At 46.3% G+C, this 24258-nt stretch overlaps 1 protein-coding gene across 1 annotated transcript in view; it reads left to right on the top strand.

Moving 5' to 3' along the window:
- slc25a14 (solute carrier family 25 member 14) overlaps window positions 1-24258 on the top strand; it is an 84027-nt gene that overhangs the window by 28499 nt on the left and 31270 nt on the right. Inside the window, exon 6 of the mRNA XM_072504951.1 lies at window positions 8851-8946. Within this exon, the coding sequence (XP_072361052.1) occupies window positions 8851-8946 (96 nt within the window). The remainder of the gene's footprint in view (window positions 1-8850; window positions 8947-24258) is intronic.

Here is a 24258-nt window from a genome sequence, read left to right as displayed (position 1 = left end):
TGCCACGAGATAGCGAAGCTAGGAATAGGGAGAGAGTGCAGTTGAACACGTGGCTGCAGGAATGGTGTAGGAGGGAGGGCTTCAGGTATTTGGATAATTGGAGCGCATTCTGGGGAAGGTGGGACCTGTACAAGCAGGACGGGTTGCATCTGAACCAGAGGGGCACCAATATCCTGGGAGGGAGGTTTTCTAGTACTCTTCGGGAGGGTTTAAACTAATTTGGCAGGGGAATGGGAACCGGATTTGTAGTCCAGCAACTAAGGTAGCCGATATTCAGGACGCCAAAGCGTGTAATGAGGCAGTGGGGAAGGGAACACTGACAAAGGAGAGTACTTGCAGGCACGGAGATGGGTTGAAGTGTGTATACTTCAACGCAAGAAGCATCAGGAATAAGGTGGGTGAACTTAAGGCATGGATCGGTACTTGGGACTACGATGTGGTGGCCATCACGGAAACTTGGATAGAAGAGGGGCAGAAATGGTTGTTGGAGGTCCCTGGTTATAGATGTTTCAATAAGATTAGGGAGGGTGGTAAAAGAGGTGGGGGGGTGGCATTATTAATTAGAGATAGTATAACAGCTGCAGAAAGGCAGTTCGAGGAGTATCACCCTATTGAGGTAGTATGGGTTGAAGTCAGAAATAGGAAATGAGCAGTCACCTTGTTAGGAGTTTTCAATAGGCCCCCCAATAGTAGCAGAGATGTGGAGGAACAGATTGGGAAACAGATTTTGGAAAGGTGCAGAAGTCATAGGGTAGTAGTCATGGGCGACTTTAACTTCCCAAATATTAGAACATATAGAACATAGAACAATACAGCGCAGTACAGGCCCTTCGGCCCACGATGTTGCACCGAAACAAAAGCCATCTAACCTACACTATGCCATTATCATCCATATGTTTATCCAATAAACTTTTAAATGCCCTCAATGTTGGCGAGTTCACTACTGTAGCAGGTAGGGCATTCCACGGCCTCACTACTCTTTGCGTAAAGAACCTACCTCTGACCTCTGTCCTATATCTATTACCCCTCAGTTTAAAGTTATGTCCCCTCGTGCCACCCATATCCATCGGCGGGAGAAGGCTCTCACTGTCCACCCTATCCAACCCCCTGATCATTTTGTATGCCTCTATTAAGTCTCCTCTTAACCTTCTTCTCTCCAACGAACACAACCTCAAGTCCGTCAGCCTTTCCTCATAAGATTTTCCCTCCATACCAGGCAACATCCTGGTAAATCTCCTCTGCACCCGCTCCAAAGCCTCCACGTCCTTCCTATAATGCGGTGACCAGAACTGTACGCAATACTCCAAATGCGGCCGTACCAGAGTTCTGTACAGCTGCAACATGACCTCCCGACTCCGGAACTCAATCCCTCTACCAATAAAGGCCAACACTCCATAGGCCTTCTTCGCAACCCTATCGACCTGGGTGGCAACTTTCAGGGATCTATGTACATGGACACCTAGATCCCTCTGCTCATCCACACTTTCAAGAACTTTACCATTAGCCAAATATTCCGCATTCCTGTTATTCCTTCCAAAGTGAATCACCTCACACTTCTCTACATTAAACTCCATTTGCCACCTCAGCCCAGCTCTGCAGCTTATCTATATCCCTCTGTAACCTGCTACATCCTTCCACACTATCGACAACACCACCGACTTTAGTATCGTCTGCAAATTTACTCACCCACCCTTCTGCGCCTTCCTCTAGGTCATTGATAAAAATGACAAACAGCAACGGCCCCAGAACAGATCCTTGTGGTACTCCACTTGTGACTGTACTCCATTCAGAACATTTCCCATCAACCACCAGCCTCTGTCTTCTTTCAGCTAGCCAATTTCTGATCCACATCTCTAAATCACCCTCAATCCCCAGCCTCCGTATTTTTTGCAATAGTCTACCGTGGGGAACCTTATCAAACGCTTTGCTGAAATCCATATACACCACATCAACTGCTCTACCTTCTTCTACCTGTTCAGTCACCTTCTCAAAGAACTCAATAAGGTTTGTGAGGCATGACCTACCCTTCACAAAGCCATGCTGACTATCCCTGATCATATTATTCCTATCTAGATGATTATAAATCTTGTCTCTTATAATCCCCTCCAAGACTTTACCCACTACAGACGTGAGGCTCACCAGTCTATAGTTGCCGGGGTTGTCTCTGCTCCCCTTTTTGAACAAAGGGACCACATTTGCTGTCCTCCAGTCCTCTGGCACTATTCCTGTAGCCAATGATGACATAAAAATCAAAGCCAAAGGTCCAGCAATCCCTTCCCTGGCTTCCCAGAGAATCCTAGGATAAATCAGATCAGGCCCCGGGGACTTATCTATTTTCAGCCTGTCCAGAATTGCCAACACCTCTTCCCTACGTACCTCAATGCCATCTATTCTATTAGCCTGGGGCTCAGCATTCTCCTCCACAACATTATCTTTTTCCTGAGTGAATACTGACGAAAAATATTCATTTAGTATCTCGCCTATCTCTTCAGACTCCACACACAATTTCCCATCCCTGTCCTTGACTGGTCCTACTCTTTCCCGAGTCATTCGCTTATTCCTGACATACCTATAGAAAGCTTTTGGGTTTTCCTTGATCCTTCCTGCCAAATACTTCTCATGTCCCCTCCTTGCTCGTCTTAGCTCTCTCTTTAGATCCTTCCTCGTTACCTTGTAACTATCCATCGCCCCAACCGAAACTTCACACTTCATCTTCACATAGGCCTCCTTCTTCCTCTTAACAAGAGATTCCACTTCCTTGGTAAACCACGGTTCCCTCGCTCGACGCCTTCCTCCCTGTCTGACCGGTACATACTTATCAAGAACACGCAGTAGCTGATCCTTGAACAAGCCCCACTTATCCAGTGTGCCCAACACTTGCAGCCTACTTCTCCACCTTATCCCCCCCAAGTCACGTCTAAGAATTATAAGTATAAGAATTGGCAAGTCATGTTGCAGCTGTATAGAACCTTAGTTAGGCCACACTTGGAGTATAGTGTTCAATTCTGGTCGCCACACTACCAGAAGAATGTGGAGGCTTTAGAGAGGGTGCAGAAGAGATTTACCAGAATGTTGCCTGGTATGGAGGGCATAAGCTATGAGGAGCGGTTGAATAAACTCGGTTTGTTCTCACTGGAACGAAGGAGGTTGAGGGGCGACCTGATAGAGGTATACAAAATTATGAGGGGCATAGACAGAGTGGATAGTCAGAGGCTTTTCCCCAGGGTAGAGGGGTCAATTACTAGGGGGCATAGGTTTAAGGTGAGAGGGGCAAGGTTTAGAGTAGATGTACGAGGCAAGTTTTTTACGCAGAGGGTAGTGAGTACCTGGAACTCGCTACCGGAGGAGGTAGTGGAAGCAGGGACGATAGGGACATTTAAGGGGCACCTTGACAAATATATGAATAGGATGGGAATAGAAGGATACGGACCCAGGAAGTGTAGAAGATTGTAGTTTAGTCGGGCAGTATGGTCGGCACGGGCTTGGAGGGCCGAAGGGCCTGTTCCTGTGCTGTACATTTCTTTGTTCTTTGTCTTTGTTCTAATGGCATCATAATTGCCCTTCCCCCAGCTATAACTCTTGCCCTGCGGTGTATACTTATCCCTTTCCATCTTTAACGTAAACGTCACCGAATTGTGGTCACTGTCCCCAAAGTGCTCTCCTACCTCCAAATCCAACACCTGGCCTGGTTCATTACCCAAAACCAAATCCAACGTGGCCTCGCCTCTTGTTGGCCTGTCAACATATTGTTTCAGGGAACCCTCCTGCACACACTGTACAAAAAACGACCCATCTATTGTACTCGACCTATATATTTTCCAGTCAATATTTGGAAAGTTAAAGTCTCCCATAATAACTACCCTGTTACTTTCGCTCATATCCAGAATCATCTTCGCCATCCTTTCCTCTACATCCCTAGAACTATTAGGAGGCCTATAAAAAACTCCCAACAGGGTGACCTCTCCTTTCCTGTTTCTAACTTCAGCCAATACTACCTCGGAAGAAGAGTCCCCATCTAGCATCCTCTCCGCCACCGTAATACTGCTCTTGACTAGCAGCGCCACACCTCCCCCTCTTTTGCCTCCTTCTCTGAGCTTACTAAAACACCTAAACCCCGGAACCTGCAACATCCATTCCTGTCCCTGCTCTATCCATGTCTCCGAAATGGCCACAACATCGAAGTCCCAGGTACCAACCCATGCTGCCAGTTCCCTTACCTTGTTTCGTATACTCCTGGCATTGAAGTAGACACACTTCAAACCACCTACCTGAACACTGGCCCCCTCCTGCGACGTGAAATCTGTGCTCCTGACCTCTATACTCTGATTCTCCCTTACCCTAAAACTACAATCCAGGTTCCCATGCCCCTGCTGCATTAGTTTAAACCCCCCCAAAGAGCACTAACAAATCTCCCCCCCAGGATATTTGTGCCCCTCAGGTTCAGATGTAGACCATCCTGTCTGTAGAGGTCCCACCTTCCCCAGAAAGAGCCCCAGTTATCCAGAAATCTGAATCCCTCCCGCCTGCACCATCCCTGTAGCCACGTGTTTAAATGCTCTCTCTCCCTATTCCTCATCTCACTATCACGTGGCACGGGCAACAACCCAGAGATAACAACTCTGTTTGTTCTAGTTCTGAGCTTCCATCCTAGCTCCCTGAAAGCCTGCCTGACATCCTTGTTCCCTTTCCTACCTATGTCGTTAGTGCCAATGTGGACCACGACTTGGGGCTGCTCCCCCTCCCCCCTAAGGACCCGGAAAACACGCTCCGAGACATCACGTACCCTTGCACCTGGGAGGCAACATACCAAACGTGAGTCTCTCACGCTCCCACAAAATCTCCTATCTGTGCCCCTGACTATAGAGTCCCCAATTACTAATGCTCTGCTCCTCTCCCCCCTTCCCTTCTGAGCAACAGGGACAGACTCCGTGCCAGAGGCCCGTACCCCATGGCTTACCCCTGGTAAGTCGTCCCCCCCACAAGTATCCAAAGCGGTATACTTGTTTCTCAGGGGAACGACCGCAGGGGATCCCTGCACTGACTGCTTTTTCCCAGTCCCTCTTACAGTTACCCACCTATCTCCAATCTTTGGTGTAACTAATTCCCTGAAGCTGCTATCTATGACCCCTTCTGCCTCCCGAATGATCCGAAGTTCTTCCAACTCTAGCTCCAGTTCCCTAACTCGGTCTTGGAGGAGCTGGAGATGGCAGCTATTGAGTGGAAACTCTTTAGATCAAATAGTTTGGATGGGGTGGTGTTTGTGCAGTGTGTCCAGGAAGCTTTTCTAACACAGTATGTAGATTGTCCGACCAGAGGAGGGGCAATATTGGATTTAGTACTGGGTAATGAACCAGGGCAAGTGATAGATTTGTTAGTGGGGGAGCATTTTGGAGATAGTGACCACAATTCTGTGACTTTCACTTTAGTAATGGAGAGGGATAGGTACGTGCAACAGGGCAAGGTTTACAATTGGGGGAAGGGTAAATACGATGTTGTCAGACAAGAATTGAAGTGCATAAGTTGGGAACATAGGCTGTCAAGGAAGGACACAAGTGAAATGTGGAACTTGTTCAAGGAACAGGTGCTATGTGTCCTTGATATGTATGTCCCTGTCAGGCAGGGAAGAGATGGTCCAGTGAGGGAACCATGGTTGACAAGAGAGGTTGAATGTCTTGTTAAGAGGAAAAAGGTGACTTATGTAAGGCTGAGGAAACAAGGTTCAGACAGGGCATTGGAGGGATACAAGATAGCCAGGAGGGAACTGAAGAAAGGGATTAGGAGAGCTAAGAGAGGGCATGAACAATCTTTGGCGGGTAGGATCAAGGAAAACCCCAAGGCCTTTTACACATATGTGAGAAATATGAGAATGACTAGAGCGAGGGTAGGTCCGATCAAGGACAGTATCGGGAGATTGTGTATCGAGTCTGAAGAGATAGGAGAGGTCTTGAACGAATACTTTTCTTCTGTATTTACAAATGAGAGGGGCGATATTGTTGGAGAGGACAGTGTGAAACAGATTGGTAAGCTCGAGGAAATACTTGTTAGGAAGGAAGATGTGTTGGGCATTTTGAAAAACTTGAGGATAGACAAGTCCCCCGGGCCTGACGGGATATATCCAAGGATTCTATGGGAAGCAAGAGATGAAATTGCAGAGCCGTTGGCAATGATCTTTTCGTCCTCACTGTCAACAGGGGTGGTACCAGGGGATTGGAGAGTGGCGAATGTCGTGCCCCTGTTCAAAAAAGGGACTAGGGATAACCCTGGGAATTACAGGCCAGTTAGTCTTACTTTGGTGGTAGGCAAAGTAACGGAAAGGGTACTGAAGGATAGGATTTCTGAGCATCTGGAAAGACACTGCTTGATTAGGGATAGTCAGCACGGATTTGTGAGGGGTAGGTCTTGCCTTAGAAATCTTATTGAATTCTTTGAGGAGGTGACCAAGCATGTGGATGAAGGTAAAGCAGTGGATGTAGTGTACATGGATTTTAGTAAGGCATTTGATAAAGTTCCCACTGGTAGGCTTATGCAGAAAGTAAGGAGGCATGGGATAGTGGGAAATTTGGCCAGTTGGATAACGAACTGGCTAACCGATAGAAGTCAGAGAGTGGTGGTGGATGGCAAATATTCAGCCTGGATCCCAGTTACCAGTGGCGTACCGCAGGGATCAGTTCTGGGTCCTCTGCTGTTTGTGATTTTCATTAATGACTTGGATGAGGGAGTTGAAGGGTCGGTCAGTAAATTTGCAGACGATACGAAGATTGGTGGAGTTGTGGATAGTAAGGAGGGCTGTTGTCGGCTGCAAAGAGACATAGATAGGATGCAGAGCTGGGCTGAGAAGTGGCAGATGGAGTTTAACCCTGAAAAGTGTGAGGTTGTCCATTTTGGAAGGACAAATAATAATGCGGAATACAGGGTTAACGGTAGAGTTCTTGGCAATGTGGAGGAGCAGAGAGATCTTGGGGTCTATGTTCATACATCTTTGAAAGTTGCCACTCAAGTGGATAGAGCTGTGAAGAAGGCCTATGGTGTGCTCGCGTTCATTAACAGAGGGATTGAATTTAAGAGCCGTGAGGTGATGATGCAACTGTACAAAACTTTGGTCAGGCCACATTTGGATTACTGTGTACAGTTTTGGTCGCCTCATTTTAGGAAGGATGTGGAAGCTTTGGAAAAGGTGCAAAGAAGATTTACCAGGATGTTGCCTGGAATGGAGAGTAGGTCTTACGAGGAAAGGTTGAGGGTGCTAGGCCTTTTCTCATTAGAACGGAGAAGGATGAGGGGCGACTTGATAGAGGTTTATAAGATGATCAGGGGAATAGATAGAGTAGACAGTCAGAGACTTTTTCCCCGGGTGGAACAAACCATTACAAGGGGACATAAATTTAAGGTGAAAGGTGGAAGATATAGGAGGGATATCAGAGGTAGGTTCTTTACCCAGAGAGTAGTGGGGGCATGGAATGCACTGCCTGTGGAAGTAGTTGAGTCGGAAACATTAGGGACCTTCAAGCAGCTATTGGATAGGTACATGGATTACGGTAAAATGATATAGTGTAGATTTATTTGTTCTCAAGGGCAGCACGGTAGCATTGTGGATAGCACAATTGCTTCACAGCTCCAGGGTCCCAGGTTCGATTCCGGCTTGGGTCACTGTCTGTGCGGAGTCTGCACGTCCTCCCCGTGTCTGCGTGGGTTTCCTCCGGGTGCTCCCGTTTCCTCCCACAGTCCAAAGATGTGTGGGTTAGGTGAATTGGCCAATGAAAAATTGCCCTTAATGTCCAAATTGCCCTTGGTGTTGGGTGGAGGTGTTGAGTTTGGGTAGGGTGCTCTTTCCAAGAGCCGGTGCAGACTCAAAGGGCCGAATGGCCTCCTTCTGCACTGTAAATTCAATGATTATCTATGATTAATCTAGGACAAAGGTTCGGCACAACATCGTGGGCCGAAGGGCCTGTTCTGTGCTGTATTTTCTATGTTCTATGTTCTATGTTTTACTCCGAAAGCTAGTGTTTGAAACAAACCTGTTGGACTTTAAGCTGGTGTTGTAAGACTTCTTACTGTGCTCACCCCAGTCCAACGCCGGCATCTCCTCATTTTGTCTGTTATTAGTTTTTCTTTCTTCAGATTCCTAAGATGTTTTGAAGTCTTTTGTGTATCTTAAAATGGAAGATCTATGTTGTTACCTTGGCTTTCACATGCTGAACTCAGTTGCCATAGTTGAGTACAGACTTCAGTGCATAATCACCAAGTCTGAATGCTGAGCAACAAGCAGTTACAGCTCTGGGAGCTGAACGACAGACACAGTTACAGCTCTGGGAGTTGAACGACAGGCACACGAACAGCTCTGGGAGCTGGACGACAGAGACAGTAACAGCTCTGGGAGCTGAACGACAGACACAGTTACAGCTCTGGGAGCTGAACGACAGACACAGTTACAGCTCTGGGAGCTGGACGACAGACACAGTTACAGCTCTGGGAGCTGAACGACAGACACAGTTACAGCTTTGAGAGCTGAACGGCAGGCACAGTTACAGCTTTGAGAGCTGAACGGCAGGCACAGTTACAGCTCTGGGAGCTGAATAACAGGCACAGTAACAGCTCTGGGAGCTGAACGACAGACACAGTAACAGCTCTGGGAGCTGAACGACAGACACAGTAACAGCTCTGTACCATCTTTATTTGTGGAATGAGAATCACATCTCTGCCCAATTTTCTCTCACGAAGAGGAATTATTATAATTCATTGCTGTGGATGAATTATCCGTTATCCATAATAAACACACAATGAGTAATCGCCAATCCACTGGTTCTCCTGGCTGACTACTGATACAGTGTAACTGTTTGATTCTCTTTTTAGATTCGGATGCAGGCTCAAAGTGGTCTGTGTCAGGGGAGTATGATTGGTAACTTTATTAATATCTACCAGCAAGAGGGTACCAGAGGTTTATGGAGGGTAAGTATTGAAATATTCAATATAGTAGTAATACTATCGATCAGTTTATGCTATTTTCTGCTGTCCTCTCCTGAAGTTGTTGCAATGATACAGCCTACAGCTGCAGACTGTGTTCCCTGAATGCTAGTTCTTTTTGACACTCTTCGTGCAAAAAGGTGGAATTATTTGGATTACGAGAAGGCCATTTTGTATTGATGGAGAAAATAGTCAAGCATATTTCAATTCATTTTTCACTGGGATTGGAGTCGAGTTTGATGGTGATGGGAGGTGTGGTGCGGAGGTTCATAATTATATGTGTACCACCAGTACAAGATGGACCTTTCTGCTAAGATGTTGGATATGGAGGCAGGGGCACAGGAATGTTTGCCTTTAGATGTATGGGGGGGGGGGGTATATTGTGCGGCGGTATAAGAGACTTCAGGAGAATTTTGGATAAAGGAATGCCAGGAGAAGATGGGATGGGTTATCAAATGGAAAGTAGAGTTGCGAATTGTGACTGGCCGTGGAATTGTGATTGCACAGAAGAAGGTCATTCAGCCCATCGTGTCCATGTGGCTTTCCTCAAGAGCAATTTATGTCCTGCCACTCCCCAGCCCGATACCTACATTCCCTGCATACATCCCTTTCAGATATTTCAAAACTGTAGAAAAATGTGCGGTACTGAAGGAGGCCACCCTGCCCATCTAGAATCCTAAAATCCCTCCAGTGGAGAAGGAGGCCATTTGACCCATCGAGTCTGCACTAACCGTCCAAAATAACACTCTACCTAAGCCTGCTCCCCCTTCCTATCCATGTAACCCTGTACATTGAGAATAGCCAACCCACCTAACTTGTGCATCTTTGACCTGTGGGAGGAAACCGAAGCATCCGGGGGAATCCCCGGCAGACTCGGGGAGAATGTGCAAACTCCATACACAGAGTCACCCAAGGCTGGAATCGAAACTGGGTCCTGATGCTGTGAGGCAGCAGTGCTAACCAATGTGCCATCGTGTCTTTGTTGGCTATGCCAGCTAACTAATGAGTCTGCCACCTCTTCTACCCTTTCAGGCAGTGAGTTCCAGAGCTCTACCACCCATTGGATGATTTTGTCCCCCCTCATCTCCCCTCTGATCCTTCTACCAATCAATTAAATCTATGCCCTCTAGTCATTGACATCCATGCGAAGGAAAATAGGTCCTTCCCATCCACTCTATCCAGGCACCTTACATGCCTCAATCAAACCTCCTCTCAATATGCTCTGTTCCAAGGGGAACAACCTCAGCCTACCCAAATTTGCTCATAGCTTCAATTTTCCAGTCCTGGCAACGTGGTTAATCATCTCTGTACCCTCTCTTTTGCAATTACATCCTTTCTGTAACGAGCTGACTAGAAGCAGTTCCACATTACTTCTCAACCATCTTATCGACCTGTCCTATTTTCAGGTATCTGTGGACATTCACTCTAAGCTCCCTCATTCCTCTTCACCTCTCAGTATCTTCCCACCGATTGTGCAATCCTTTGCCTTGTTTGACGGCTCCAAGATTGGAATTGATCCCAGGCGCCTGGTGTGTGAGGCAACTGTGCTAACCACTGTGCCACCCACTTCCTGCCACAAACATCTTGTTCATCCCCTACATTTATGTCCAAATCATTAATATATACCATGACAAGTAGCGTTATCATGTACTAAGCCCCGTGGAACCCTGCTGGAAATAGCTGTTCAGTCGCAAACACACCCATTAAACATTACCTATTGTTTCCTGCCATTGAGCTACTTTCCTTTTTAAAAATAAATTTAGAGTACCAATTCATTTTTTCCAATTAAGGGGCAATATAGCGTGACCAGTCCACCTACACATCTTTGGGTTGTGGGGGCGAAATCCACGCAAACAATACTATTGAATTCTTTACCCATCAGTCTGGCCTCAATAACACTCGAGATGGATTTGTAGGTTATAGTATTATTTATTTTAACTCACTTGTAAGTCTGACTCGCTTCATAATGAGCTTCAGAACACACAAGCTGTCTTCTGAAACCCTAGGAACCGAGTGAGGTCGGAGACAAAGAGATCTCTGCAAATACATTCAAATGGCATCAAGTTTCACATACAAGATTCCCATAGGTCATCCTATACCCCTCCTGACCTGGCCATACATCCTGATTGGCTCACTTCGCATTCCTTAACCCTGGGCAACCTTTTCCCCATCCTTGCCATGCTTTCTGAAATCCTTTGTCTGTGAACTTACTACTATTAGACTGATCACATCCACATTACTGTAACTAATATTTGAACTAACTATTTTATATCACATTCGTTTGTTCAATTCCTCATTCCCTCCTTTTATCATTTCATGATAACCTATCTGTCCAACCGGTAGTTATGGCCCCTCATCTAAGAAGATTCGTCGCTGCATTTCCAATTCCTGTTGCAGCCCCCCGTCATCCGCTGCACCCTCGTGGGTCCGAACAGCCAAGATTCTAGGGGCTTCTATCTGTTCCAGTGCACCCTGCATTTTACCCAGGTTTCCCTCAGTCCTAAATGAATGAAGTATATCTCCTGATAACCTACATTCTAGGTGTACTCCCCTTCTCACACACTCCATCCTCTCTCTAGTCCCCCTCTCTCTCTCACAACGGCCTGACTTTACCTTTATGGCACCAATCTTAACACATCCAAAATCAAATTTACATGTACTCCAAAAACAAGGCAATGTCCATGTAATGTTCCCTTCCCATCGCCGGGACCGGTGCAATTGCTTCATGAGTCCTGCATTGTCCGTTAACCTGATGACCTTCCATGAGTCGATACCATGTCCTCATATATGGGGGCAGCGAAGAACGTCACCTCTGCATAAGTGAAATGTCCTTGTAGTTTGGTTGGGGTTGCAGGTGTAGATGATATTTCCCTTTTCCATTTCCGTAGCCGATGTCACTCCAAGCGAGGCGAGGCCGAAGATTACACAGGCGGTACGTAGCCACCCCATCATGCTCCACACGTAAAACAGCGCTGGGGAAGGGAGGCAGGTTAATCTGTCCAAGAAAATGAGGCCCATTATCAGAACTCAACTGAGCTGGTGTGCCGTACTGGGGAATGATTTCCCGCATCAGAACTTTAACCACAGTAGCAGCTTTATTATCGGTAGTCGGATACGCCTCAACCCATCTGCTGAACACATCCACAATAACCAAAACATATTTATAACATTGACACCTTTCCAACCACTGGGAGCTCTTCCGGGGCAGGTGTGACCTATATAAGAAGGATGGGTTGCATCTAAACTGGAGAGGCATAAATATCCTGGCCGCGAGGTTTGCTAGTGTCACACGGGAGGGTTTAAACTAGTATGGTCGGGGGTTGGGCACGGGAGCAATAGGTCAGAAGGTGAGAGCATTGAGGGAGAACTAGGGAATAGGGACAGTGGGACTCTGAGGGAGAGCAGACAGGGAGAAGTTGCTGAACACAGCGGGTCTGGTGGCCTGAAGTGCATATGTTTTAATGCAAGAAGTATTACGGGTAAGGCAGATGAACTTAGAGCTTGGATTAGTACTTGGAACTATGATGTTGTTGCCATTACAGAGACCTGGTTGAGGGAAGGGCAGGATTGGCAGCTAAACGTTCCAGGATTTAGATGTTTCAGGCGGGATAGAGGGGGATGTAAAAGGGGTGGCGGAGTTGCGCTACTGGTTAGGGAGAATATCACAGCTGTACTGCGGGAGGACACCTCAGAGGGCAGTGAGGCTATATGGGTAGAGATCAGGAATAAGAAGGGTGCAGTCACAATGTTGGGGGTTTACTACAGGCCTCCCAACAGCCAGCGGGAGATAGAGGAGCAGATAGGTAGACAGATTTTGGAAAAGAGTAAAAACAAAAGGGTTGTGGTGATGGGAGACTTCAACTTCCCCAATATTGACTGGGACTCACTTAGTGCCAGGGGCTTAGACGGGGCAGAGTTTGTAAGGAGCATCCAGGAGGGCTTCTTAAAACAATATGTAGACAGTCCAACTAGGGAAGGGGCGGTACTGGACATGGTATTGGGGAATGAGCCCGGCCAGGTGGTAGATGTTTCAGTAGGGGAGCATTTCGGGAACAGTGACCACAATTCAGTAAGTTTTAAAGTACTGGTGGACAAGGATAAGAGTGGTCCAAGGATGAATGTGCTAAATTGGGGGAAGGCTAATTATAACAATATTAGGCGGGAACTGAAGAACATAGATTGGGGGCGGCTGTTTGAGGGCAAATCAACATCTGACATGTGGGAGGCTTTCAAGTGTCAGTTGAAAGGAATTCAGGACCGGCATGTTCCTGTGAGGAAGAAGGATAAATACGGCAATTTTCGGGAACCTTGGATAACGAGAGATATTGTAGGCCTCGTCAAAAAGAAAAAGGAGGCATTTGTCAGGGCTAAAAGGCTGGGACCAGACAAAGCCTGTGTGGAATATAAGGAAAGTAGGATGGAACTTAAGCAAGGAGTCAGGAGGGCTAGAAGGGGTCACGAAAAGTCATTGGCAAATAGGGTTAAGGAAAATCCCAAGGCTTTTTACACGTACATAAAAGGCAAGAGGGTAGCCAGGGAAAGGGTTGGCCCACTGAAGGATAGGCAAGGGAATCAATGTGTGGAGCCAGAGGAAATGGGCGAGGTACTAAATGAATACTTTGCATCAGTATTCACCAAAGAGAAGAAATTGGTAGATGTTGAGTCTGGAGAAGGGTGTGTAGATAGCCTGGGTCACATTGAGATCCAAAAAGACGAGGTGTTGGGTGTCTTAAAAAATATTAAGGTAGATACGTCCCCAGGGCCTGATGGGATCTACCCCAGAATACTGAAGGAGGCTGGAGAGGAAATTGCTGAGGCCTTGACAGAAATCTTTGGATCCTCACTGTCTTCAGGTGATGTCCCGGAGGACTGGAGAATAGCCAATGTTGTTCCTCTGTTTAAGCAGGGTAGCAAGGATAATCCAGGAAACTACAGGCCGGTGAGCCTTACTTCAGTGGTAGGGAAATTACTGGAGAGAATTCTTTCAGACAGGATCTACTCCCATTTGGAAGCAAATGGACGTATTAGTGAGAGGCAGCATGGTTTTGTGAAGGGGAGGTCGTGTCTCACTAACTTGATAGAGTATTTCGAGGAGGTCACAAAGATGATTGATGCAGGTAGGGCAGTGGATGTTGTCTATATGGACTTTAGTAAGGCCTTTGACAAGGTCCCTCATGGTAGACTAGTACAAAAGGTGAAGTCACACGGGATCAGGGGTGAGCTGGCAAGGTGGATACAGAACTGCCTCGGTCATAGAAGGCAGAGAGTAGCAATGGAAGGATGCTTTTCTAATTGGAGGGCTGTGACCAGTAGTGTTCCACAGGGATCAGTGCTGGGACCTTTGCTGTTTGTAGTATATATAAATGATTTGGAGGAAAATGTAACTGGTCTGATTAGTAAGTTTGCAGACGACACAAAGGTTGGTGGAATTGCGGATAGCGATGAGGACTGTCAGAGGATACAGCCGGATTTAGATTGTTTGGAGACTTGGGCGGAGAGATGGCAGATGGAGTTTAATCCGGATAAATGTGAGGTAATGCATTTTGGAAGGTCTAATGCAGGTAGGGAATATACAGTGAATGGTAGAACCCTCAAGAGTATTGAAAGTCAAAGAGATCTAGGAGTACAGGTCCACAGGTCACTGAAAGGGGCAACACAGGTTGAGAAGGTAGTCAAGAAGGCATACGGCATGCTTTCCTTCATTGGCCGGGGCATTGAGTATAAGAATTGGCAAGTCATGTTGCAGCTGTATAGAACCTTAGTTAGGCCACACTTGAGTATAGTGTTCAATTCTGGTCACCTCACTACCAGAAGGATGTGGAGGCTTTAGAGAGGGTGCAGAAGAGATTTACCAGAATGTTGCCTGGTATGGAGGGCATTAGCTATGGGGAGTGGTTGAATAAACTCGGTTTTTTCTCACTGGAACAAAGGAGGTTGAGGGGCGACCTGATAGAGATCTACAAAATTATGAGGGGCATAGACAGAGTGGATAGTCAGAGGCTTTTCCCCGGGGTAGAGGGGTGAATTACTAGGGGGCATAGGTTTAAGGTGAGAGGGGCAAGGTTTAGAGTAGATGTACAAGGCAAGTTTTTTACACAGGGTAGTGGGTGCCTGGTACTCGCTACCGGAGGAGGTGGTGGAAGCAGGGACGATAGTGACATTTAAGGGGCATCTTGACAAATACATGAATAGGATGGGGATAGAGGGATACGGACCCAGGATGTGTAGAAGATTGTAGTTTAGTCGGGCAGCATGGTCGGCACAGGCTTGGAGGGCCGAAGGGCCTGTTCCTGTGCTGTACATTTCTTTGTTCTTTGTTCTAACTCAATGTAATCCATTTGGAGCGTATAAAGGGACCGATGGGCAACGGGGTTTGCCTCATACCACAAGGGATACCTTTGCCGGTGTTATATTGCTGACAAATCAAACACCGATTACTGATACTCTGGGCCAGCCCCTGCATTTAGGGTGCCACCAAGTGTCCAGCAACAAATCACTAGTCCCCCGAGCCCCACAATGAGTTGCAAAGTGTGCACATTCGATGACCTATAAAGTCAGTACCTCAGACATATAAGTCAGATGTGCTGGCGTGGTCCATAAAGAAGAAACAGAATCATATGTACAACCAGACCGTTTCCACAATTGTTTATCACTCTCAGGAGCGTCCTCCTGTAACCTTATGACGTCTTGGATGGTTGGCAGTGGCTTGTCAGAGGCAGACCTATTTATTGCAGAACGTTTAGTCTGACCTAATATTTTAGGCACCATCACTTGCTGAATTTGCGCGGCTGCCGGCGCTGCACAGTCTGCTCGTTCATTACCAACGTCAACTGGGGTCTTACCGTTTGTATGGGCAGCGCATTTAATGACGGAAATCTGCGCGGGCATATGGAGGGCCTGCAGTAGGTCATTAACTAAACCCCGGTGGGATATTTCCGTGCCGGCCAAGGTAAGAAATCCCCTATTCTTCCAGAGCTGTGGGTTGACATATTCCAAAACGTAATGTCCCAGGTGATGCTGACGTCGAGTGCTAATCGTTTCAGGGACCTCAAAATATTTTATGGAAGTGCCGTCTGGCATGACTTGAAGTGCGTACTCTGTTGGGTCTGAATGATCCACTGTCCTCCTGACCATAGGCCCCAGATCTTTGGCATGGTACTGGTCGTGGACCTGACGTGTAATATGAGGGCCTACAGAAGCTGACTGTGCCCATAAATGTGGTGGTATTGTAACAAAATCGGCTGTACCTTTTCCCATGACTGTGGCTGTAATCTTGACTGGTCATTCGGTCCCAATTAACGGCTGGTATTTGTCCTCCAACTCCCTGTTTTGTCCGGTTCTGTCATAGGCCATGGTAACGTGGTGCAGTGAATGTTCAATGTCTAACGTCCACCACTGGGGTGTAATAGAAATATAGCACTGTTGTCTCATCCTCCATAATTGAACCGTTACCCCTTCATCTCCGCCCTCTAGCTGTAGCTGGAAGATACACAGTAAATTTCGGGTCAACAAGTTACAGTCCAATCCAGTAGTCACCACAAACTGATGATCTGTAGACTTATTCTCATAAGTGACTGTCACAGGTTCAGAAATAGGATACTCACACACCTGTCCTTGGGGCCCCGACAAATGCTGGGTGTGGTCGGATAGTGGTAGTCGAAGTTCTGATTGCACTGAAGACATAGCTACTCCAGTGTCGATTACAAATGGGTAATGTTGATCTCCTGTCTGCAGAGAGATGATAGGTTCCCTGTCCGATTGGAGAGTCCTTAACACTAAATTAACTAATCAATCTTGTGTTGGGAAAGGGTTTGCCTGGGAGTAGTCGGTGTCCCTCGTCTGTCCTCCTCTGAGTGGGTACCCCCTCCTTTGGGTCGGGTAGTCTCCTTCTGCTGCCCGTCTTTTAAAGGAGCATTCCTGATGCCAGTGATCTGTGCGGCCACAATTAAAACATGCATTGTTCCCTCTATATCTGCCGCTGGTTGGGGTCTCAGATCATCCTTTTTCATTACATATTCAGTCTTAATCTTTGTAACTGAGCCTCCTTCCTGGCTTACACCCTCCTTCCAATAAAATCTGACGCCGGGCCATCTGGGAAGGGTCGTTCTCTGTCCAATTCATGTTATTTCATTTCACGGCAGTAGCCACGGAAGGTGGTAGGCAATGCATTAACATAGCACAATATTGAGGGGAATTCTGACCATTTTGGTAAAGCAAGTCGCCTGACTGCCCACGGTAAATTTCATTAAAGCGTTCCAGAAATTCCTCTGGCTATTCAGTCTTTTTAGGTTTGAGGTCTAAGATAGCAGAGATGTTTATGGGCTTTTGAGATGTGGCATTCAACACACTCAGGATTTGTGCCCGTCTATCATCGTCCAAGGCATGGGCTTGCTGAAGTGCGGCATGGCTAGCATAATTCAAGTGGTTGAGGTGACTGGGGTACTCTGCTGGGGATAAAACCTGCTGGACTAGTGCCCAGAGGTCCCTTTAATCAGCTTGATAAACTGAGATGGTAGTTCTCAGATAGTCCACGAAAACAGCAGGAGATTTCTTCCTGTCTGGGATTGCAGCATCATCTCACTGGGTCTCTATGGGAAATAAACGTCTATCGTGGGCTGGGCTGCTGCTGTTGCAACATCAGGGTTGGGTATTTTCCTAATCAGCAACTGTCTCAGAGTCTCACTAGGGGGCGTTTTAGCAGATTCCCTTGGCTCTTCAAAGACTTTGACGTCCTTCCCTTCCATTAGGGGGAGCTCATGCTCCTCAGAACCATTCCCATCCTCTTTCTTTGTTCTCAAACTTTTCTGTCCTACTATATCGGTCTTAAGGGATCTAGGTGGTTTGCGTAATTGTTTCTGGATAGGATCAGGCCCCTCTCTCATTGTCCGAGATCGGGTCCTAGAGCTAACTGGGCTTGTGGAGCAGATCTCCCCTTCTCTAACAGACGGTGACGGTGCAGAAATAGAGCCCAAACTATTAGCCGAAGGGACTGGAGAGGCTGGCATGAGTTGAATCTGGGGAGCAGTGACTGGATATAAATTATGATACCCTGGTGGTTCTGGAATTAGTGCAGACAATGCTACCGGTGCAGTCGGGACTCCACTCGACATGGTCCAATTCTCTAGGTCATCATCTGCCTCTGTCAATGCAAGGCCAGCCATTGAACTACGTAGCCAATTTTTTTACTCGAGTCTGCCCCGCTAGGTGTCTCCCTCTTTACTTGCGCTTTTTAAAAAAATGCACACTCCTTTTTCAAGATCTCCAGAGTTTTCTGGTTCCCCCTTCACTAATTGGAATCCCCATTTTAAGCGCATTTTCTTGCCAACTTAATAACATGATCTTATCCCTCTCTTGACAATATTGTCTCCATAATCCAATTAACTCTTTAGCTTTCATACTTTGGCTCTTTTTAATTAATTTATTTATTTGCCTATTTATAACCAATGGCAATTTTTGCTACTTGGCAAAGTTATTTAAAAAGGTTTTAACAGGTTTCTTTTATAACTTAAAATGTTTGAAAATTCAAATTGAATTACTGCAAACTGCACACTTAGTTCTGATCTCAACTCAGAACTGAATTTAAGATTCGCTTAACACAAATTTGTCTAACTTTAACAACTTAATTAATTCTTCATCTTAACAATTTTTCTTTTAACAAGTTTTTCTTACATTCACAAAAATGTTGGCTGCTATCAATGAGGGAGCAGGCAGCTGCGGTGATTTACACGGGAGCACAGTCAACTGTCATCTCCAGATTTGCACTTTTTAAAATGGTGTCAGTGAGTTTCTTTTAAGTTTCTATTAATTCACAAATAAAATGAAATAAACATTATTTCAAGTAATTCAAACTTAAGATTCTTGCAATTTCAGTCAATTGCTTGCTAAAATAATTAACTTTTATCAAACAGGTGGAGAAACCCACTGGTTTCCTTTAATTAATTCAAAACGTAACTTTGCTGGAGTTTCACTGACTCGAAAGAAAGGTATCCGATTACACCACAGGCTGCCTGTTATCTCAATGCCCGTGTGTGAAGCACTGTTTGTAGTCTTTAACTTTGGCTGCTGTTAACCCTTTGAGAGACTTCTGCTTTAACTAACATGCAGCATCCAGTTCTATGGATGCGTCTTTGTTTTGAAATTTATCCAAGCAATTCCCCATAATCTCTATAGTTAGAGATTATGGGGAATTGCTTGGATAAATTTCAAAACAAAGACGCATCCATAGAACTGGATGCTGCATGTTAGTCCTCAAGACTGCGTTTCTCGTCACTACAGTCCAAGGATACAATTTTAGCTTAATCAACTATAGTTTTAAAAACACTTGTGGAACTGAACTGTCCTGCCGATGTCCCATCAGTTCATCAAAAACACTCGTGGAACTGAACCATCTTTCCGATGTCCCATCAGTTCATCAAAAACACTCGTGGAACTGAACCATCTTTCCGATGTCCCATCAGTTCATCAAAAACACTCGTGGAACTGAACCATCTTTCCGATGTCCCATCAGTTCATCAAAAACACTCGTGGAACTAAACCATCTTTCCGATGTCCCATCAGTTCCACAATTAACCCAAAACTGAACTATCAATATTATGATATCCCATCAGTTTAATTTTCTCATCCCCAGACTGACCTTTGATTTCGTCGAGACAATCTTTCCGTACCAACCGCGAGTGACCAGACCAATCAGACCATGAGAAGAGGGGAAAATCAATGTGGTCGTTTTCCAGCTACTCACATTGTGGGCCCATTTCCACTTTCCTTGTCCAACATCAGTCTAATTCTGATTTCGCAGCGGGCCAGTGACCGTCTGGAGAAATCCTGGGTTTTGGCACCAAATGACAATATTGAATTCTTTACCCGTCAGTCTGGCCTCAATAAAACTCGAGATGGATTTGTAGGTATAGTATTATTTATTTTAACTACAAGCTGTCTTCTGAAACCCTAGGAACCGAGTGAGGTCGGAGACAAAGAGATCTCTGCAAATACCTTCAAATGGCATCAGGTTTCACATACAAGATTCCCATAGGTCATCCTATACCCCTCCTGACCTGGCCATACATCCTGATTTGCTCACTTCGCATTCCTTAACCCTGGGCCTCTTGTTACCCAGCATCCTTTTCCCCATCCTTGCCATGCTTTCTGAAATCCTTTGTCTGTGAACTTACTACTATTAGACTGATCACATCCACATTTTGTAACTAATATTTGAACTAACTATTTTATATCACATTCGTTTGTTCAATTCCTCAAACTCGGGGAAAATGTACAAACTCCACACGGACAGTGACCCAGAGCCGGGATCGAACCTGGGACCTCGGCGCCATGAGGCAGCAGGGCTAACCCACTGTGCCACTGTGCTGCCCGAGCTACATTTCTAACCAGTTTGCATTAACAGAATTAATTCCAATAATTTGTCCATGACCCAAGGTCAGAAGGACTGGCCTGTAATTATTCGCTCTATCTAATAATAATAATCTTTATTATTGTCACAAGTAGGCTTACATTAACACTGCCGTGAAGCCACTGTGAAAAGCCCCTAGTCGCCACATACTGGCACCTGTTTGGGTACAGCGGGAGAATTCAGAATGAGCAAATTACCTAACAGCATGTCTTTCGGGACTTGTGGGAGGAAACTGGAGCACTCGGAGGAAACCCATGCAGACACGGGGAGAACGTACAGACTCCGCACAGACAGTGATCCAAGCCACCTCTCACTCAATTTTTGAACAAAGTTACAACAACAGCTGTCTTCCAATCCTCTGATTCCAAACCTGTGTCCAGTGAGGATTGGAGAATGCTGGTCAGACCTCCACAATCTCTTCCCTGGTTTTGTTTGACATCCTGGGATACATTTCATCATCCGGCCCTGGTGATTTATCTGCTGTGAAGGATTCTAATCCCCTTAATGCTTCCTCTCTCCCCAGGTTTACCACATCCAATATTTCACACTCCTCCTTAACTGCAACTTCTGCATCAACCTCTTTTGTGAAAACTGACCACCATGTATTCAAAGGGAGGGAGTTACAGACCGGTTAGCCTAACATCGGAAGTGGGGAAGATGCTCTAGTCTATTAGGATGTGATAAGAGAACACTTAGAAAATATCAATGGGATTAGAAAAATTAAAATGGATTTATGAGGTAAATCATGTTTGACAAATGTAACAAAGCTGACTATCCAGTCTCATCATGCCCGTCATTATTTTGAGGACTTGTATCAGGTCGCTCCTCAACCTCTGTCGTTCCACTGAGAACAAACTAATTTTACCATACCTCTCCTCATAGCTAATGCCCTTCATACCAAACAACATCCTGGTAAACCTCTTCTGCACCCTCTCCAAAGCCTCCACATCCTTCTGGTAGTGTGGCGACCGGAATTGAACACTATATTCCAAGTGTGGCCTAACTAAGGTTCTATAGAGCTGCAGCATGACTTACCAATTTTTATGCTTAATGCCCTGTCCGATGGAGGCAAGCATGCCATATGCCTTCTTGACTACCTTCGCCACCTGTGTTGTCACTTTCAGTGACCTGTGGACAGGCACACCCAGATCCCTCTGCCTGTCAGTACTCTTAAGAGTTCTGCCATTTACTGCATATTTCCCACCTGTAGCAGACCTTTCAAAATGCAAAACCTCACATTTGTCATCTCTTCGCCCAGTCCCTAACCGATCTGTATCCTGTTGCATCCTCTGACATCGTTATCCGCAATTCCACCAACCTTTGTGTCGTCCGCAAACTTACCAATCAGACCAGCTGGATGATTTGTAAAATAGGTCCATGTGCATATGCATGAACCTGAGGCTGGTGGGTCTGCCCGAGGGAGTTGATGGTTTAAGGCCGACTGAATACCTTGCTGTGAAGTTCTCCCAGTTGATGAACGGCGATGAGGTATTTGTTGTGCTGGAGGTCGACGGCCTTGAGGCAGAATCTGCGACCGCATGAGCCTCGAGCGGTGATCATTCGGGTTTGTAGTTTCCAGAGAAGGGAGCCGGTTCTGGAATAGGTCAAGAAAGCCCGAAACATCAACTGGGATGGCAACATGGTAAGGATTGACCAGGACGTTGGCACGGAACTGGCGAAATGACAAGGGGCATTCAATAAGGTGAAGACGGTCTTGTTCAATTGAGAAGTGCAATTTTGGGTTGTGTACCCAGCGAAGCCAAGGGTTACGTTTGACTCAAAAGATATCTATTTTGAAACTGCTGAGCAGGCCGAGATTTTATCAGAGATCGTGGTCTGGAGACGACTTGAGGAATGTTGGTTGGTTGGGTGTTAATACTTTACTGTTTCTATTGTTCATATTCATGTTGTTATGAGTTGAGTTGGGTTAATGGTGGGGTTGTTTCCTCAGTTCGTTTTTTTCACAAGATTATCCTTCTTTATGGGTTTATAGTTGTTGGGACGGTGGGGAGATGGTGTGTCTTTCCTTAGTTTAAGGCCTTTGTTTATCATGGGCGGGAAAGAGGATCGGGGGGAGAAACGACCTTGGGGCAGAAATGAAGGCGATAGTTAAGGAATAGGTGGGACTTGGAGTTGGGTGGTCACCTTACTAGCACTAAAAAGTTAGCTAGTTAACGGGGGTGAAGTGGGGGATGTGGCTGCGACTTATTGGACTAGTTTGGTTCAGCTCGATGGGTCTAGAAGGACGGTTTTTGAAGGGGTGGGTGATAGATGTGATAGGTTTCTGGGGGGCCCCGGCGCATCATGTGCACATGTTATGGCTGTGCTCAAAGCATGTGGGCTTCTGGAGAGACCATGTCGGTAATCCTGAACATTGGGTTGGAGCCTTGCGCATTGGTGGCGATTTTTGGGGTTTTGTTTGTGCTGGAACTCGGGACAGTGGCTGACGTCCTGGCCTTTGCCTCACTGGTAGCATGGGCACTGGTAGAATGGGGCATGAGCGGGATCAGGCGCGTCTTCGGAAGGTTTGGGTGAGCCACGTTTTCTACTCGGATTTGATAAGGCCTGGGGAGTGGCAATCCCTATTAATCCTTTGAAGAAGATAAGAGCAGATGCAGGAGGAAGGTATATTATAGTAACTGGGGTGTTAGAAGGGATACAGGTGGTGTTGGTGAATGTATTTACCTCAAATTGGGATGATACAATGTTAATGAAACAGCTGCTGGCAAGGATACCGGATCAAGAAACCCAGCAGCTTATTATGGGAGGAGACATGAATTGTGCGGTAGACCCAAAGGTAGATGTTTCTAGGCCAAGATAGTTGGCCCTGGGGGATATGGCTAAGACTTTGATGGAAAAAAACAGGGCGGGTGTGGACAGACCCTTGGCGATTCGGACACCCGGGAGAAAATCAGTTCTCGTTCTTCACCTCCGTACATAATGTTTTTTCCAGGATTTACTATTTTGTCATAAATCGAGCTCTCGTGGCAGGGGTGAAGAAATCTGAGGACTTGGCGGTGGTCATTTCTGACCATGCCCCACGTTTAATGGCCCTTGAGTACGCAAAGGACATTGAAAAGGTCTGGATGTGGGTCTGCTGGTGGACATTGTGTTCTGTGCAAGGATCTCGGGGATTATATTTTAAATAATGACAATGGGGAGATCTCTCCCTCGACACTATGGGAAACGCTGAAGGTTGTAATTAGGAGAGAAATTATATCTTTCAAGGCCCATGTGGAGCTGGAAGCAAGGAGGGAGCAGGAAAAACTAGTAGACAATATTATAGAGGTAGATCATAAGTATGCAGACTGCCCAACCCCAGAACTATTAGAGGAGAGGAGAAAGCTCAAACGCAGTTTAATTTGATCACTACAGATTTAGCAATACGACAGCTGAGGCGAGCTAAAAGGGCTATTTTCGAATATGGGGAGAAGACAAGTCAGCTCCTGGCATATCAACTGAGGAAACTGGCTGAGAGGGAGATTGCACAGATTAGGGCACGGGATGGGGGGCTGGTCTCAGATCAGGAGAAGGTAAATGAGGTAATTAAGACCTTTTACCAAAATAGCAGATCGGACGTGGCCTGCACGTCGGTTATATACCAGAGGATGGTGAGGGAGGAGACGGGGTCTGTTGAGGGCATTAAGGCCAAGTGGATGGAGGATCTGGAACTGATCTTAGAGGAAGAGGTTTGGAGTCAGACGCTGAGCAAACACAACCTCATCCTGTACAAGGCTGAGTCTCCTCCAGCTGAAAGTGGGGTTCTGAGTCGATTTTTGAGGGGGTGAATGATAGATATGATCGGAGTCTGGGGGGCCCAGCGCATCATGTGCACATGTGGTCGTGCTCAAAGCATGTGGGGTTCTGGAAGTCCTTTTTTGAGACTTTGGGGA

The sequence above is a fragment of the Scyliorhinus torazame genome, chromosome 5 (genome assembly GCF_047496885.1).
Source record: "Scyliorhinus torazame isolate Kashiwa2021f chromosome 5, sScyTor2.1, whole genome shotgun sequence".
In the NCBI taxonomy this organism is placed as follows: domain Eukaryota; kingdom Metazoa; phylum Chordata; class Chondrichthyes; order Carcharhiniformes; family Scyliorhinidae; genus Scyliorhinus; species Scyliorhinus torazame.
The sequence above is the reverse complement of the archived record's forward strand: the minus strand, read 5'-3'. Positions and strand labels throughout refer to the sequence as shown.